The sequence below is a fragment of the Chenopodium album genome, chromosome 15, assembly GCF_948465745.1.
Source record: "Chenopodium album chromosome 15, dcCheAlbu1.1, whole genome shotgun sequence".
NCBI lineage: Eukaryota > Viridiplantae > Streptophyta > Magnoliopsida > Caryophyllales > Amaranthaceae > Chenopodium > Chenopodium album.
In genome coordinates this window covers 49,646,988-49,667,203 of record NC_137848.1, presented here as the reverse complement: position 1 = coordinate 49,667,203, position 20,216 = coordinate 49,646,988, and the positions used below count along the sequence as shown (strand labels likewise).

Sequence of the window (20,216 nt, the reverse complement as noted above, 5' to 3'; positions counted from 1 at the left end):
TGAAAAACTCTGGTAGTTGCAGAACATCATAATCCACATACGGAGTAACAACCTAATTCTGTATACCGCCTCCTCTTCCCCCTGAAATCATAAAACATTATAGCATGAAGGGAACTGTAGCCTAAAATCACGACCTACATGGTGAATAAAGTTCCAGTTTTCAATCAAACACAAAAAAAAGAAAAGGCTATGTTATCAATTTCATCTTACAAAATCCAGATTAGAAGTCACAATCAGACGTTCATTACTCGCCCATTAAGCTTTTCCTAAAATTTTACTTTGTACGACTAACCAAACACTAAACCAAAAGTTGCTACACATCTCCACAACACTTTGTCTTCTAGACTTGAACTGCCACCCTTCTCATCATGGAAGCATCAACAAATGTTGGAGTACGCACACCAATTTATGTACCTCTGCAAAAAAGTATTTAACTCTGCAAAGACTCGGTCTGTCCCTAAATCATATGTACATATAAATGTTGCCTTGACTGACAAACTAACCTGCCCACAGAAGAAAAAAGAAGTTAAATACACAGCAGTATATATCCTATTCACAGAAGAATCTTTAGCACTTAAATCAACTAAACTACTTGGTATGCTTAAATCCTTTCCCCCAGTTCTCCCCCACCCCCAACAACAAAACAAAAAACAAAAAACTCGCACATTGTTTCAACTAGTAACATTTTCTTTTTCATCCGTTTTTAAATTGCAATTCTTCTTTAATTGGTAAGAGCTCAGTATTACTTATATATTATTTCTCTCCCTACCGACTAAATATATTCCAACCAGCTATACTTTACATTATAAAATCCTCACTTTGGTCCCCAGTCCCCACCCTATATTTTTTTTTAAAACTATGTGCCAAACCTAGTGTAGCGATCAATCCGAAACAGAGAGAGGACTCACAAGGAAAATTTTGCATCTTAACTAGTTGTACAACACCCAATGGAATGTCTTCATTACAACAAAATATCTTTCGTAACCGGCAACCTTGCTCACTTCTTATAAATCTCTATTATCACAATCCTCCCATTATCCATTAGGTTTATAGGATACACACCAAGTATTAATGCATCCCAGTATTGATGCACTTGTTTGATGACCCCCCCCCCCCCCCTCTCAAAGAGCTCACATCTCATGCATATCATCTGACTATTAGTTTCTTCCCGACTCCCTAGTCCCTACATATCCCATTGCTACTTGTTGAAATATGCCTTGAATCTAGGTTAGGAAGCATTTGGAGTTGCGAGCAGTAGATGTGACCAGGTCGAGCAAGAGCTCAGTCGCACGCAACAAGCCTGGAAGTTGCACGCGGTTTGAGGCAATTAGCGTGTTTAATTCTTTTTACGCCTAATCCGGGATAGCTATATATAAGTCTAGTTAGGGTTTATTCATAGCTTAGCCTGGTGATAATTGACATTATCAATATGTAATATGGTATACCTCAAGATCAATAAAGCTCCTCTCGCTTGCTCGTGGATGCAGCCAACACACTATCAATAAACCACTTAAATCTGTGTGTTATTTATTTGTTTTGCATTCGTTAATTTATTCTTTCTCACATCCTCTGAATCTTGCCATCGACTTCAGTGATTTCTCAGCACTCTCCCCAACAGAAAATTTTACAGTGACAATTGTAAGCATGTCCCCCCACCCCACCCCACCAAAAAAAAAAAAAAAAAAAAAAAGGGAAAAAAAGAAAAGAGAAATGTACTGAAAACAAAGATAAGCAAATCCTATAAAGATTAACAAAATGGTAATGTTAAGATTGTTGGCAGTCTTTTATTATATAAGATCAGCTTAATCCATTAAGGTTGCAGCATTCCCATGCCATCTGTCAATAGTGAATCACAAGAGCAGTACACAACAAACAAAGCCTACCCTTCACAGAAGCTAAGTTGTCATACAACTGACCCTGCTTGACCTGTATTTCACTTTGCTCTTCTTTTGTAAAATCAGGAAGAATAAAAGGAGCAGCCAAAAAGATAAGCTCTTCCCAGAAATTGAAAATATATAACATTATGAACAGACAAATGACAGATAATCACTGATCACCTAAGCCCTTGAAAAATAAGAAGAAAATCTCATGACAACACTAAGCGAAACACTCATTTTTGGCTCTCTCATTTGTTCATGCCTTCTTTGTGAACCTCAAGTAAAACGAAAAAGTTCTAAAAGGTCAAACCTTATTCCATCATACATAATGTAGTAGCATCACAATGGCAAAGTTCAGTTGGGAAGCCGCTCATCCACTGAGTAGGGTGTGCCCAGAATTTAATCAAAATTGGGAACAAAGACCAGCCAGCAAATATATAGGGCTCTCAAGCCTACCAACATGAATCCTTGGTTTTAGGTTCACTACACTTGAGTTGCAGCATCATGATTTAATAATGTAAGCAACCATTCACTGCCATTTTGCGCCCCAATTTATCACAAAGGTCGTGCCTCCTTAGTTTAATTCATGGACATCACCCTATATGTTAGTCCAAGTACAGCCCCAAAAAGTCCTTAGTAATGTATAGAAGATTACTATAATTATAAAAATTAAAAAATTAAAAAATAAAAATAAAAATAAAAAATCAACATCCCCCCTCCCCCCCAAGTAAACCATAAAAGCTGGTTCCCTCATGAGATACTCACAGAACACCGTGTTCAGGCTTTGTTCTTCGGGGAAACAATAAAAAGTGATCGGTGAAGTTCAGTGCATATAAGTTTAGATAAGTTAGTTCAAGGCTAATAAGTTTAGATAAGTTTAAGACCAGGAAATGCCTTCTCAGTTTTAACTAGCCTTCAAAATAAGTAAACTTCAAGCCTAAAAAAGTTCAAATATAATAAAATAGATAAGTGAAATTAGGTGAAGCAAAAACACCAAAAATTCATCCATGCATAGTGCGATAAGTGTCTGGTTGCCATGGTAGTAGATATCATGAAGACATCTACTAACAATCACCCAACACTTCTTCATTTAATAAAATAAATAAATAAAGTAAATAAATAAAAAAACTCAATAACAGCCTAACGGGCTACACTCATCATCCAAACATATGATATCATAGATCTAAAATATCCATAAAGTGCATGAATTTCTTAGTCTTCTCACACTTCTCACATCCAAACAATAAATCCCAGGAACAATGCACACCCAGGATATTGGTGTAAGAACACAACATATTACATATGACATATGACATGCAGCAGCAACAACATTAAGGTTCATAACCATTGAATTACAGTTAATCAAACCTGGCTGACAGTATATACAGCCAAAGTAAGTTCTGGACAATGATATCTTCCATTAAGTAGCTATCTAGATGCCAACTTACATGTGCTTAAGAACGTAAAAACCAATTTAATTAACTCTTTTTTCCAATTAGATGTCTTATAAAATAAGTGTTTAAGACTACCTGATAACTTTTAAGCATAAGTTGTACCTGGATTTGGTCACTAAACCACATATGTTGCCACCTGGATTTGGTCACATAACCTGAAATACCCGACCTAATCCATCTCAAGACTGACACGACATTACTTACACTTTCCATTCCACTAAATTCTGTCTTACTTCCTCTTTAACTGATATCATTTACTTCTTCACTCAACTTTATTGGTCATTTCTCATCATTTTACCTCTTAACGCAATTTCCTCTTCACTGAATTCCTCCATTTCCTCCTCTTTTACAACTTCATTTATTCACTCCCTACCAACTTCATCGTTCTAGCTTTCCTTTCACACCATGTCCCACTCTTTCTCCGGCTTATCAATTTCATGGAGCAATCCCAACCATTGAGAGAAGAGAAGTCATACGACCATAGCAAAGCCTAGAACTTAAGTCTTTGAAAATACACAAGGGTAATTAAGGTATGCCATTAAATCTAAATTTGTAATACTACCTCAGCCCCAAATAAAGTTTCAATTGCCTTTAACAGACAGTTTTAGGTAGGTGATTTTTTTTAAAAAATAAATAAATAAATATAGGGTATGAATGATTTAAAGTGAATATGAAAAATAAGATGGTGGGATTTGGTTGATAAATGAGTAAAAAATAAATAAAGGTGAATGGGACTCTTATTTAGGGACAAGTTTTTCAGGTAAAATGGGATTTTTATTTGGAGACAGAGTATGTAATATATTGGCGAAAAATTACAGAAATTGCAATGTACTATAACACACTATAATGATAGTCTCTCCGTCCCAGAAAAATCGATATAGTCAAACATAACACACATGCTAATGTACTATTTTGACTTTAAATACTTCTTCCGTTTCTTTTTAGTTGCTACACTTTCTTATTTTGGAAATTGTAAATTAGTTGCAACACTTTCCATTTTTGACGTATCTTTCTCTCTATCTCTCTCCTACACACATGGGTCCTTCTTATTTTTCTCTCTATCTCTCTCCTCTTAAAAAATTGTCTAGGCGACCGTGAAAATAAAAGTGTAGCAACTAAAAAAACGGAGGAAGTATATATAATTAACTATAAGTAAAAATTATAGAAATGTAGATATTATGAAACTTTATATTAATACCTATTTAACAATATATTTCATGATAATTAAACCCACTTCTCTCTCTCTTTGAAAAAATGTAAGAACAAATGATTGATAACCCCTAATCTTAAATCTGAATTCAATCCATCAAACAACAAACTCCTACTTGTTTTTTGTTCCTTCCCTTCGAGAAAGAAAACACACGCTCACACTCAAACATATAAACCCTAATTTTAAACAAAATACACTAAAATTGTCTACTCTCAGTCTCTCACTAAGAGGTGTTAATAAGCCTAGCCTCTCATAAGTAACAAGCCCAAAATAATTTTTTTCTTATTAAAATTTTATTATAAGCTAACTTGTTGCCAAAAATACAATTTCTATTAAAAATTAAGCTTTAGGTGTCATTGTTTTATTTGGACATTGCCCAAATTGGCCCTTATTCGTTATTCTGTTACCGATAACATTTACAAAGTTACAACGAACAAAATACAACTACATAAAACTAGCCTTTTTCCTATTTCATATCTCTTCAGAGCCTTTCACTCTCCTACTGTGAAAGGAAAACCGGTCGACGGGCCCTGTATCTCCTAGAACTAACCACCACTCAATGTCTTCAACGAAATAGCATGTTTTTCATGTTTTTATTTTTGGGAAAGATTAAATTACAATTCATGTTAATTAATCGCTGAATTGATATGATACAAGGTCAGCAAGGTTGCAAGCAACCTAACATGCAAATTTTGATATAATTGTTATGATTGTGGGTGTAATAAAAAGTTGTATTTTACAATTTTAAAGGCCAATTAATAGTTTATGCAGGTTGGAAAAAACAGAGGACTTGATTAAAATAAAAATTTGAGACTAGAAACAACATATGAGGAACGAGACGTCTAGAAATATCAAACTCGAGCTAGGCCTAAGCTCACAGATGTCGAGCTTGATCGGTATAGGCTCAACTCCTTAACACCTCTAACTCTCACATAAAATTAAACACCAAATGCATTTATTTATTTATTTTTTACTTACATTACAATACAATTTCCAGTTTCAAGCAAATTCAAGAGTAATCCGCCATAATCGTTGCTTGTTGTCCAAGAGCAACTCCAAGGCTCATAGCCATCTCATGCCTAACAGCTTTCTATCTATATTAAGCTGGTGTTTCAGAAAAATGGTGTTCAAATATAGAAAGGATAGGGTTGGTTTCAACAATGGTGTGATGATTTTCAAAAAAATTAAATAAATAGATTAACCATGTTTGATTAATTATTTTACATATTTATCATTAATATCATTAATGTAATGCCTAGTTTATAATTGAAAATAAAGGGCTATTTGTGAAGTTTTAAGATTTTTCTAGCTGACCAAAGATATAAATACTCCCTCCGTTTTTAAATACTTGCTCCACTTTCCTTTTCCGGCCATTTTTAAACACTTGCTTCATTTCCTTATTTGAAAAGGTTTTACAATATTTAATTAATTTCTTTCACCTATTGGACCCACCATTAATCATATTTTATCAATTTCATGTTCTCTCTCCTCCAATTCTCTCCACTACTTTTGCTTTTTACCTATGTTACTCGGACTCTTCATTTCACCTCACGTACCGGTGTCGTACTCTCGACACTCGAACATTGGTATGACACGCGGACACTTCACTTTTAGTTCAAAATCATGGAATTTTTTCACAAAATAGCCGAGTCGGACGCTTGGACACGTACTCATGTTACCCGAGTCCAAGTAACATAGCTTTTTACAATTTTTTATTCTCCCACCTACCCCACTACCTCCATATTTTATTACTTTCTCAATTTCTCCTAAAACTCCCCGCATGGAGAAATCGAGCAACTATTTAAAAATGGAGGGAGTAATAATTAAGTGTTACCAACTTACCATTAAGAATTACCTTTAGAAATTTTGATATATATACTCCCTTTATTTATTTTTTTTTTTTTTTTTTGTTTATTTTATTAAAAACTAACTCTTTTCACAGAAACCAAGAATTACATTTAATTTAGGAGACAGAAAAAAGTAAAATGTTAATGTGACACTTAAAAACATTATTTGTGAGAGCAATCGTGGTGTGTCCCAATTTCAAAGATAAAAAGATACAAGTGTAAATTAAAAAGAAACATCCAAAAAAGGAAATCAAAAGTGAGTAAACTATAAGAAAATGGAGGGAGTATAATTTAGGCACTAATTTCTTATTTAATAGTGATATGTTGTGGAAACAAAGGCTTTGCTCACATGTCTTCTTTCAAAATATGTTGGCAAATAATCTATGAAGTTTGCTTTTAACAACCATATCAAGGACCCACCCTTCTATAAAAGATGGATTGATTCAATTCGTGGGGTTTTGTAGGGCAAAGGAAAAGTAGACAATAAGTTATCGTGGGCAAAGCACTAAACTTTTATAAGAATTGCTAACTCTTGTGATACATTATAGAAATAAAGTGATATTGTTGACAACATCTTTAAAAGCCAAGGCTTGGGTTTTCAAAAACGATTCTATAATTCTATAGGGCATATATGCAATGGAAATAGGCTAATTTGTAAATAAATTTGTAATTCTATATTTAAACTTGTCCTCCACCAGTACTAAATTTATGTATTCATAAAATTCCTCCCTTATCAAAATAATACTTTGTATGCTCTATTTGATCACATAATCATACAATTGATCTATCGACATAAACCATCAAAAACCAACATAGAAGCCAGGTTGACCTGTGCTTCGCCTTATATACACACACTCACTTTCCATTTTGCAAATATACAATAACTGAGTAAAGTATATGAAAATGCAAACATATCGTTCAACAGAAAAATGACTGCTGCAATTTAAGTCAATAATCAAGGAACATCTTACCAAAATAATTAAATCACTCACTTCCAAAATCTTCATAATTATGATAGTTCTGTGTCAATGGCACCTTGTTTCCTTCTGTTAACCCACAGCATATATTAGAGACCCACAGAAGTATCAACAAACTAACAAAGTATGAACATTAGTGAAAGCATCTCACCTGCTAATTCACCCCTGTCTCGGGCAGCAAGGATGTTCTCCGTCTCTGTAGACATAAGAGCTGAATTTGTGTAATTCTCTAATCCATCTGTCCAAGACAACATAGTCAAACTTTAGACGGGAACAATGAAATCCTAGATCATCATTTCAGACAACATAACTTTTTAACTTCATCCTAGTTGTACAATAAAGACAATAAGGTGATCAAATGAAGCACAATTGGCAAATATTATGACCAATTACAGAATGTCAAGGAAGTCAAAAGTATCCTGAAGTAATCAATAAGAGAGGCAAAGTAAAAACATACTAGGATAAACTAAACTGGTAAGACCATAGAATTTGGGTCCCAGCTGCTCAAAAGAGCCATTGATGCCCAACAGTGTCTCATTTAACGGTTGTGAGCTTGCTTCCAAACCACCAAAAGCTGCAATAGATGGATCTTCCATGGAGCCATGCGCTTCACCAAGATGTGGATCAGCTTCATAAAAAATTGAGGAATTGGAAGGATAGCTACTTTCTGATTTAACAATCCCTCCATTCAAACCTTGCATCAATCTCAAGGAACTAGAGTTCTGAATATGAAGTGAGTTAGGCTGATAATCAATTGTTCTGGACGGAAAAGGTGAAGGAATTTGCAAGGATGATACACCATTAGTGAAGGAATTGGGTAAACTTGGAGCAATATGAGGTTGTAAGCTCTCTGGTGTTAAAGATGGTCCAGTCTGATCAACAGTACCATAGCAGCCAGCATTTTGTTGGACTGTTAAGAGATGCACAAACATATTAATATAATACTCAGTGGGGCTACAAATAAAAAAAAGGCATAAGAAACACATCAAGCAATTACACATTGAGACAACTTAAGTGATGGAACCCAAACCCTCAAACTTTGCAATCATAGAAGACTTATAACAGAAACTGCAGTGTATTTTGTATAAACAATTTAAACATAACATTTAACAATTAGGAACTGATGTGTATGTATATATATATATATATATATATATATATATACAAGGCTCTGATCTGTTATATAAGGCTCTGATTTGTTCACCTTAAACTCATTCTTGTTTAATTTAGGTAAGACTTTACCAAAAAGATTCATACCAGACCAGATCTTATTTTTTAAAACTGGTAAAACACAAGGCATATTTTTTTCCTGATAAAAAATGTCCCTAGTATCAGTCTTACATTGTGCCATGTGCGCTCCATTAGTAGCTGGCATAGAAGCAACTCCAGGAGATTTGATCTTGCCCATCAGCTCCCCCTGCCGCTTCAACAGTTCATTAAACCGCTGTATTTGATCCTTCAATGCCAATCGAATATGATAAGCCTCAAAAAATTCTTGATTCTCTGCTTCAAGTCGATTCCATACTACAAAAAGATATAATAACTAGTAAATTTAACAAACATAAAAACAAAACAGCTGATCTTTAGTGGGAATAGGGAATCCAGATTGCAATTTGGAATCTCTATTATTATGACAAAGAGTTGGTGTTCGTTTATGATTTCACAACATTAACAATTAAAATAATAAAATAAAATAAATGGGCCTCAATTCAACTATTTACGTTACCCAGGTGGCCAGGTAAAAGTGCCAGAGCTTAGAAAATCAGAAAAAACCATAAAAAAGACCATGCCACCCATGGTTTTAAACATTGGGTACAGTCACAAACTGTGAAATAATGTGGATTGTTTCTGGCTATTGAGACCTAATATTTGGTTGTGGTAATATGAAAAAATAAAAAAGAGAGAGAGAGAGAGACATGTGAAGGTATTATTCAATTATTCCTTTTATTCTTCAATTTAATTTATTCCTTTTTGAGTCAATGAAGTGTCTAATTCCTTTATTCAATAAATGAAGCTCTGTGATGGTATTATTAAATTACCAGAGTAACTTTCTAAGTTTTGCTACTCTAATAAGTGGGTGTTTTAACGATCTTAATTGTGCAGGAGTACATTAGGTGTAAAGCAAAATGCTGTCAATGGTGTGGACTGTTGGCTTGGGTGCAAAGTGATGATACTCTACAAAAAGAGTGTTGTTATGCCTGGGAGCTCTAATTAATTTCATGTGATTGAAAATTTGTATTAGTTTTTTGGAGCTTCCTTTATGTAAGGTTTGCATAAATTATTGTAATAATTAATCATGTTTATGTCAAAGAACCATCCTTTTCCGTAAGTAGGCTAGCAATAAAACTTAGAATATTGTTATACTTAATTTTGTTTTATATGTGTATGTAATATGGATTTATTCCTCTTTTTGAATTTAAAGTACTTAAATCCAATGGATATGTTAGCAGTTGCACCGTATAGGAGCTCACCTAGTGAATGAATAAATGAGGGAGGTAGATTTCATTATTTCGGATTTTTTATTCATCTTCTATTTTTATTTTTGGTAGAATTTTTTACAAAAAGTTCTTTAAGAGCACAATCTTGTTTGTGTTCCCCTAGTCCGGTTTTATTATCACATATAGCTAGAAAAATCACAAAGTGTAATAAAGGATACTTAAACCAAAACAAACGAGATAACAATTCTCAAGTTATTCTCACTTCCTTACCACACACCAAACAAGGGAGTGCAAACTATTAAATGTATTCCCAATCTCTAATTTCTACTCCCCAATTTCCACAATTTTATACCCACTTTTTGAAATCACTGACAAAAAACTACGCTGCCAGTACTTACATACCATTAACAAGTTTGCTTCAAGCAGCTTAAAGATAGAACTAAGAGACACTATCTTGACCTAGGATAAGAAAAATTATTGATACACCTCAAAATTTACATTTGCAAAGCAAAATGAGCCCTGGTTCCAAACTTTAAGTCCTACATGAAAAGAAATGTGAAAAAGGAAGCAACATTCAAAGCAGGATACCCATCCCCTTTAAACACCTATATAGCTGTAACAACCTATTTTCGAATGCTCCAACAAATTCCAAACTTTAAATCCTTAGCAGCTTAAAGATAGAACTAAGAGACACTATCTTGACCTAGGATAAGAAAAATTATTGATACACCTCAAAATTTACATTTGCAAAGCAAAATGAGCCCTGGTTCCAAACTTTAAGTCCTACATGAAAAGAAATGTGAAAAAGGAAGCAACATTCAAAGCAGGATACCCATCCCCTTTAAACACCTATATAGCTGTAACAACCTATTTTCGAATGCTCCAACAAATTCCAAGCTTGTGTTTTCCTTTAACCGACTTTAATCCTTAGTAAAGGCCAAAGATTCCTATGCACAAATTATTTCTGCAGAAAAAGGGACAAGACACTTCCACAAAATTGATGTAATTCAAATGAATTGAAAAGGCTCTTGAGTATTGGCTCTAAAATGACAAAAGATCACACAACTACTGTTCACTAGTGATGTTTATAGTTTACATTTGAGTGTACAGCACCCAGCAACAGGTGAAAAATAGGGGTAGAAAAGAGACTAATTTCTCCCATTTTCTGGAGTATTACCTTCCAGAAATAGCAAATGGCAAGGTGCACTCATTACATCTCTAGAATACGAGAGAGAGAAGCATTGTATGTAATTGGATGGCAAGTTAATGAGAGTTTCACCAACATTATTAAAACTTTGCTAAATAAAGCATATTTATATACTCTTTGCATCCCCTTTGAAGTATTATTCAGATTTATGGGGGCTCATATTAAGTAGTGTTTCATACTTACAACATATAATTCCAATGTTCTCCTCTAAAAAAGTAATGGCTACTATTATTAAACACACTTATATCTTCCTGCAATGTTGATCCTCCTTTCTCATGCATACATGTTACTTGTACCATATAACAGAAAGGGCTGAACGGGGTATGTCTTATAATTACATAAACTTACAAATTTCGATAACAGTAGGCATCACATTTGCTTCACGCGTGATCGTGGCCACAGCTTCTTTCTTACTCATGTACAGTAGAATGCATCGCTCTATAAGATTTTTTACCTGCCATTGTGAAAATGGGTCAACCCTAGATATTGCTATCACTATAGCATTCAATAAGGAGATCGTAATCAACATAACATCCTGGGGGGTGTTGGAGAGTGAAAAAGAGAAAATGATTAATTTCAGAGCTACCCAGCCAGGAAGTTTAAAACCCTCTCCAAAAAAAAAAAAGTTATAATTATGAAGAATTCGAGATGAATGGTAAAAAAAGAGCACAAAAAAAAATACAAACAGATATGTTTCCTAAAACAGGTTAATTCAAAACTATTAGATGATATAACAATAGAAAATAGAAAATTCTAATGACTCTTAAAGACATCGAGTCAAAGATCTTGCCTTATTTGAAAACAATATCCCTCAAATTCCAACATTATAACAAACAAGATCATGAAGCAAAAACCTTAATATAATGCATCCGTTCATACCCATTGTAATTCTTGACCAGAGGGGCCTCTGACGTCCCCACCTGACATGATTAGAGGCCTTGAGAAATCCAGACAGAAGACACTCGCATAACAGTTGTAGCTCCTGTAAACAAGCAGACATAACAAACTCAAATCTGTAGAACTTCCCTGAATATCATTACAAAAAGAAAAACAAAAAGCAGTGCAGAAAGGAATCAGACATTACTGAAGAGAAAATCTTTATCTCAAGCAACAATTTCATCTGAGGAAATCGACAGTAAAATTTCTAGACTTGTGCCAATAAGCTTATGCAACATAGCTTCACACACCATAGCAGCATTTCACAATAGAAAGCACCGACATGCTTGAGAAACAAATCAACGGAACCAGCTTAAAACGATCATTAGTCGTAAGAGCATAAATCACATCAGACAACAAACATTCATTAGGGATCTATTGCTCAGAAAACTGAATTTCAGCATAATCTAGCACAAAACTTTCCCTAATTCAATTTAATTCAATCTTCAGCTTTCATTCAAAAATTTACCTTAAAAATATTCTTCATGTATATTTCAATTACAAACTAAAATTTAGTTTCAAATACGCTCGAGTGTGGATTGAAAAATTAATACGGAAAATTTCTAAGTCTTGGTGATTAAATGCATAATCAAACTTTTTCGCGTAAAAAAAAAATTAATAATTACTAATCCGTACAACTTCATTAATTAATTTCTTTCTCGTATAACAAACAAAATTGTCCAAATCATAATCATAACTCGACAACGACAACCCGTGGCGATTGTACTGACACAAAAACACCATGATCACCCTTCAATTATCACTCTTAAACCGCAAAAATCACACAATTTCACAAATTATACTCTACTCTAGGGTTTCATATCCAAATCATCAAAAATCCATCATCATCGTCAATTTCATCATATCATTAATCAAACACAAAATAGACATAAATTCGTATAAATTTCAGAAACTACGCAAAATTCCAGATCAATTAAACAAATGCAAAAAAAAAATCAATAATCAGGAAAAAAAACGGCGAAATTTAAAGAAGGAAGAATTCAACAAAAATCCAAAAAAAAAGAGGAGAGAGAAAGAGGGAAAACCTGAGAGAAGGTAGCGTTGAGTGGCGAGGAAAGAGACGAAGATGATAGGAACTTGAGGAGAGAGAAAGTAGAGAAAGAAAGGGAGATTCTGCTGATTATGCTAAGATGATGGATGATGATGGGTGAAGAGAGAGAAAGAAGAGAGAGAGGGGAGAATGTGTTTGCCTTTTTGTTGTTGATGGTTTTGGCTGCGCTAACGTGTGGAAGGCCTTATTTTATTGTGCGTGGTTTTGTGGGGCCCACAAATGTCTGTGGTGTGGGACCCAACCCCTTAATTTTTGGGGTTGGGGTAAGAGGGCATAACACTTGGGACTTGGGAGTCTAGTCTTTGCTTTGTTTTTGCTTGGAGTTGGGGGTAGAAGAGAGTCAAATTCAATAGAATGAATGAATTATTGATGATGTGAAAGGGGATTTTTTTTGGTTGGTTTTGGTTTTTTTCTTGGGATCTTCAATGAGTTGCCCTAAAGTTTTCTGGCTAGGTTTTTTGTGGCTCGTATTTACCCTCGCTGGATTCTACCTGTCTCGTTCTTAAATCATTGGTGTTTTCGTGTAAATTTACGCCATGTTAATTGTTGAAGGTAATTGAAATGTTGTGGATTTGACTTGATATGATCTGAATTCAAAGTTAGTTGAAATATTTTATGTCTAGCTCGTTTTACATATAGTGTATAAATTACTTAGTTTCAATAGATATTCGGGTCTATAATTAAGAAAGCAAATACACTGAACTAAATTGGATTTGATTTGAAGATTTCAGTGACGTTTCATAAAGGATAGAGATATTGATTATTATATTCTAAGTTGAATATAGACGACATTATATCAACTGTTAATATCTTGAGATTCGGCATTTGATGAAGAAGATTTCTTGCATGTGATGATAATGAAGCAATATAAAGACTTTGATGCATAGATATCCATGGATAATTTCATAATCAATGTGTATCATTTGTAGGATATGGCATAGTTAAATGTTACATGATAAGGATATGGATATCAATATCATTAATTATATAATTATACACTGTACACATATGAATATATTAATACAGTTCCAGGCGACTATTAATGTCCATTATGACGCCTTTGGAAAAAACCCTAGGATGCATGCATGTTTGGATCAAATTTAGATAATCAGTTCATTCATTTATAATATACTAATTCAATAAAAAAAAATTACCATATCAATCAGGGTGCTCATGAATCATATATTAATGATTAACAAAAAGAATATTCCAACCTGACCCTCAATAAAACCCTATAGTTGGATTCCTTCAAGCGCTACCATCCAGCATTATTAGGATGGTGAGCCTCAATTTCTTTTACTTTTTTTTTCTTTCTCCCTTTTTATGAGATGTTTTTTCCCATCCATATGTGGGTTTGTTCTCTTTTTGTGAAAGTTTTTAACACTTTAATTGATTGGTTGCATGGATTATGGTTACGAAGTTATTATAAAAAATTTCATTATCTCAAAATTATGAAACGACGGTTTCATTTGTAAAGTTTAATAATGCAATGAATCAAGAATATAGGCTATGTTGTATCAACTATAATATGCTTGCATGTGATGATAATATATAGAACAGCATACAAAATTTGATGCACACCTATTCATGGATAACTTCAAAATTTTGTATGTTGTTCTATATATTATCATCACATGCAAGCATATTATAGTTAAGAAAAATGTAATCCCCCATATTTTAAAGTAAATTATAATTACAAATATTTTTTTAATGTATACAAATATTTTATAATAATTTTATACTTATATAAACATTTTTGGAAAGATTTGACAAATAAGAACAATAACTTGTATTTTAATAGTAATTCTACTTCACTATTATATTTTAAAACTTTTCCTATAGTAAAAAGGATTTCAATAGCATAGTTAGGCCCTGTTCTTTAGAACTGCTCTGCTCTACTTTGCTTCAATCTGCTCTGCTCCGTTGAAATCTGATATGCTCTGCCAGAAGCTCAAAAGAATAGGGCCTTACCCACTTTGGGCCCATTACCATCATCCTAATTATACTAATACTAGGAAACAACAAACCCTTAGCCCATATCCTTATTTAATTTTAATTAAAGCAAACCTCACTCCTTATTTCTCTACCATAAACCCACATATAAACCCCTTTTTTCCCCCATATAGTTGTTGCTACTTTCCCCTGCAATCACGATTAGCCAAAAAAAAAAAAAACTGTTATACTGCACCGACGACAGCCCACAACCGGCGTCTCTTGTAACACCCTAGAAATTCCTTCCTTTTAAAATACCTGTTTTGCCCTGTTTAAAACTTTAAATAGAAACATCTAAGATATTATCGCCACTGTGAAAACGGCTAAGGCAACTATCAAAGACACGCAGCGGAAGACTAATTTCAAAATCATTCAAAACAAGTCAACTTGAAAGGTCAACCAACAAAAGTAAAGTCAAAACGAAAGTCAAACGAAGTAAAATAAAATCAACCTACAACTTGGAACCACTGTAGGCCCTTATTAAAACCAAATCAATTCAACTTAAAACTTTTACGTTAGTCTCGCAATAGAAATATCATAATATAAATAAAACAATAACACATCATATACTTATGGAAACTAGCATGATTCGCTCTTCACTCATGCCCATCATGAATATGCTTCATCACCTGAAAAGCTTCTCTCTACTTGTTTCCACTTCTCTCCATTAAAAATGGATCATCATAGGGCCAAGGTAAAGACAAGGCCAACAAACACACAAAACACACAATCAGCAAAGCTGAGTACATAAGCGTATTTACCACACTAATTTACCTATCAGCACACAACTTACCTTGTTGCACCTGTTTTTCAAGCACACAACATTCAACAAAACCTTTCAACTAGACAATTACATAATTTGTTTAGCGTTGATTACGCATCGAACAGGTTTCCCAACTAACCTCTCCCAATAAATGAGGTTATTGACACGGGAGCTAACCGTGTCAGCATCAATATCCACTCGTAAGTGGCGGAATTCCTGCGCATAATAATAATAAAAGGAATGTACAGCGTCCTGTACGCCAGTAGAAGTTATGGTTAAATATAAAACCCCATAACTCCCCCTATATGTTCATACTCAAGGTATATACGTTCCAAAAGTTTTGGTGCATAATCTCTTTCACTTTACGTTATTTACATGTTATTAAACTTGGTGATGACTCTCAAACCATAATACAATCAATCACAACAATTATCAAACAATTAAATATACCAATTTAATTCTTGAATGATTAGTGACCACATAATATTAAATGTTGAACTCTTTTTAATCTACCTCGGTGTCAAGGACACCTTAAACGCATAATGCGCCACAATTCCTATCCCTCGGTGTTTGAAACACCTTAAGTGCACTAAGGCACCAATATATAATTTATTCCTCGTGTACAAAGACACTTAAATAGCTCGTTCCTCATGCTTATAGCATCAATAAAAATTATATGAACCATAATAAAATTCTTTTTCAATATTCCAAACCAAATTAAGCATTTAGTTTAATTAAATAAACCTTCAAAGGTGCCAATAATAAAAAATATGGTTCAATGACAATATTCCAATATCATCAATTCCAATAAATAATTTATTTCAACCAATCATGCTTCACAAATAATTCACCAAAACCATTCTCAATTCGATTAATCCAATTCAAATCACCAATCTCATTTCAATTCAACCATTCCAATCAATTCCTAGCATGACACTAACTTGGAATCAATTAAGTAAATCCTAGCATGTTTCTACACGCTTAATAATTTTCTAAGTACGCGTACGTACCTTGAATACAATCTTAATATCGCCACGACTAATAGAAATCACTCACTTCAAAATCTCCTATAATTTAAAATAATAGAAGAGTATTAAAATCCTCTCTACACAAATTTCCAGCAATATATACTATTATTAAACCCCCCATAATTTAATTAAAATAAGTTGAAATTATATTTAAAACATCATACTTTAATCCCAATTAATGGGTAATTAAAATTCCTTAAAGAAACTTGATTTTTAATGCACTACCAAAAATTCCAACATTATATTTTAATGAAAACTTGCTGTAATTAGGCTTTAAAACACTTAAATCAAAGGTTTAACCCATCCTATATCATAATCCTTCAATAATTAATAATTTATGAATCTAGGGTTTCAAAATTGGGGCTTTTCAATTAGAATTAAAATCTGAAAATTAAATTACATACTACTTATAATCAAACATCATAATATTAATCACAAAACCCATAATTAATAATTAGATCTAGTTTTAAATCAATTTTTAAAACAAAAGATTAATTTTTTTTTCGGAAAACCGGGCAGCTGGCCGGCCACCACTACCGGCTGTCGCCAGCTGTGGTACCCCATTTTTGACTAATTAGAATTAGAAGTCAAAATCCCACGTTAGTCGATAATATGACTAAAAAAAGAAATTAGAGTCGCCACTCTATTTTTGCCCGAATAGAGACGGTCTTTTTGTTTATGATCGTTTTCAAATAGAAAACGACATTGACTCCATTAGGTGAGGCACTATATAAGTATGGTCTTAGGAAAATTAGAGATCTAGGTACGGGGTATAAGTTAGGAAGATCGAACGTTTGGAACTCGTCTCTTCCTCTGTTCTAATGAACAGACTCTTACTAGTACGTTGCTAATTGGTTATGGTTATTCACATACTTTGCCTTAAACTAATGCATAAAAACACGAAAATTTCCACATTGTCAATCACACTCAAATGTAAAATAAAAGTGAATTAAACCTTACGATATATGGTGGGTTTGAGCATTAAAGTTGCCCTACGTACCGTTCATTGTGGGATTTGAATCCACTCCTGGATCAAAACCCTACGTAGTTCTTACGAACGTCCATTTGTACATGGTCAAAGATTCCATACGAGGTTTCAAGAAGGTTTATATTTTTTTTTTGGGAAGGGTGGTCGATCCGTATGGGGTTATTTGAATGAGGCTGAGCAATCTTGCTTTCAAGATGGAGGTCAATTTATCAAGGTTGAGGAAGTCACTAGAATTAGCGACACCATAGGAGTTTCTTTGAGGAGAATGCTTTTTTATTTGGAAAATGCGTTTCAAATCAACGGCTTTACTTAGGGTTGACCAACTTCTGAAAAGAGATTGTATGGGCTTTATTGGAGTCTAAAAAGGGGTATTTTACTTGGTATGAATCGAGAAGAATACAAAGGAAATGTATTTGGATTGTAGGAAATTGACTTATGCAAAATGGACATTCCATATGGCTTAAATCTAAATGATAGGTAGTGAATTGAAAACCTTGATCATGTCAGATTACGTAAACGATCTATCAGAGATAATAAAACTTTAAAATTATAGTTCTCTGTGGCAAAAGATCATCTCATAACCTATCATGATTGAATATTCAATTTTACCCTATTATTTAAATATAGGCCATAAACCACAACTCGAAAGGTTTATTTTATTAATAAAATGATACAAGCATGCAAAGCCATATTTCACTTAATTAAAAATTAGTTGTCTCTTTATTAAGAAATGCATAAGGAAATTTCGCTCCTCCGAACGGTGATGGAATTAAAACTTAAACAAGATTTATATATATAAAAAAAGTAAGACATTCTATTCCGAAATAAATGAATTATTTATACCGCTCCTTTCATATAGCCATAGGAGGAAGAAACCCTTTTTTTTAAGAAAAAAGAGTGTTAGTCTTAAAGTGATACATATGTGTCTCTTTTTTTGGATTAATATCAACTTGAGACATGAGTAATTTATAGCTTCCTCAAATGACTTAAATTTAAATCTTTTAAAAAAAAAAATTACCAGAGGTGTATATAATAGGGTGACACAAATTATATAATAAAATTCATTCTTTCTTAAAAAAAAAAGAACTTAAGGGTTTAAAAAAATTTCCTTAATATTTCGGACACCATAACTCAAGTTTTAACGGTCGGATTTGAGCATATGATATATTCCTAGAAAGGTCTATCAGTCTTCTATAACATATCAAAAATTGGAATTCATCCAACGGTTGAATTGAAAAATAATGAATTTTCTTTAAAAACACTCCAGTTTGAGACGTTCATGGGGAATTGGGTGATAATGGTCAAAATACTTCGAAATTGGCATGATCCTTTTAATGGTATGTTAAGGACAAGCATATAAATTCTCTGTAGAAAATTATCCCTTTTAAGAAGTCATTTGATATGCCAAATAAAAAGAGTATGCTTGGTTGGGGAAGACAGCCTCAAATCAGTTTATCATTTTGTTACCTTGTTTTGTAAAAATCATAAAAAATAGAGTATTTATCCTATGGGAACGTGTGACCCCAATTTACAAAGATTAAGGAATCTTATTTCTAGATAGTCAATTCAAATTTTATTATTAAAAAGGATATTGGTCGAAAATTGGCAAATAGACAGACCTGTAGTAAAAAATTTGTGGTCTTACTATGTCTTCATGTATGATTTTTTGTGGATTGGTTAAAATTTATTTTTATGAAATTCCAAGTCTCATACACTCCTAAATGCTATCTTGCTAGAATTCCATCATTCATTCTTTGGAGCTTCCTTATGCATTTTGTACAATTATCATTGCTTCCATTTCATACTCTACATAATGATGATACATACAAGAAAAGAAAAATCAAACAAACCATGTATACTCACTCTCAAACTCGCTCGTGGTCGGTCAAATTCTACTTGGTTTCCAAATTAGGAAACCGGCACGTATAGTGCCCTAGGAGGTTATGGAACACACAAAAGTAGAAACGTTAGTAAATGTATGTAAAAATAATATGAAATCACAAATAAAAAGAAAGAAAATATTACCTTTGACTTTGAGTAGCTATCTTGAGGAGTTAGTAAGAGTAGCGTGATAGTGTCAATACGATCGAATTAAATTAGGCCAAGTCTTTCTACAATATTTTTTTTATTTTTTTACGGAAGATAAAAATTTTGATTTCTTTTTTTTTTTTTAAGTCTAATAATAATACTGAAATAATTTATACTTCTTTTATGGTTTTTTTTTTTACTATTCTCCTCGATCTTTTTTTTTCTCCCCTCTTCGTGAAGAGTGGGGTGGTATATATATGGGAGCAAATGAAAGCTAAAATACAAAATACAAAGAATGTACTATTATATGAAATAAATACGTACAAATACAAGAGTTAGGTAAAAATTGTAACCAAAATTCATCTTAATGAAGTAGAGGACAAATAGAATTAGCTTACT

At 33.2% G+C, this 20,216-nt stretch overlaps 1 protein-coding gene across 1 annotated transcript; it reads right to left on the bottom strand.

Moving 5' to 3' along the window:
* Positions 1-42: 42 nt before the first annotated feature.
* Positions 43-13,161, bottom strand: LOC145583278 (uncharacterized). The gene is made up of 8 exons (XM_081640489.1): positions 12,993-13,161; positions 11,890-12,036; positions 11,359-11,464; positions 8,707-8,889; positions 7,823-8,275; positions 7,517-7,603; positions 7,360-7,434; positions 43-503 (listed from the first exon to the last, which is right to left on the bottom strand). Exons 2-7 carry the CDS (start codon positions 11,935-11,937, stop codon positions 7,373-7,375), a joined length of 939 nt encoding a protein of 312 aa, XP_081496615.1. The 5' UTR covers positions 11,938-12,036; positions 12,993-13,161; the 3' UTR covers positions 43-503; positions 7,360-7,372.
* Positions 13,162-20,216: the final 7,055 nt, after the last annotated feature.

Coding starts and splice junctions, on each gene's coding strand:
- LOC145583278 (XM_081640489.1), bottom strand. CDS start 11,937: ATGTCAGGTGGGGACGTCAGAGGCCCCTCTGGTCAAGAATTACAATGG. Junction 11,465..11,889: donor CTGGTCAAGAATTACAATGG/GTATGAACGGAT, acceptor TCACAATGGCAG/GTAAAAAATCTTATAGAGCG. Junction 7,604..7,822: donor TACCAGTTTAGTTTATCCTA/GTATGTTTTTAC, acceptor TGTCTTGGACAG/ATGGATTAGAGAATTACACA.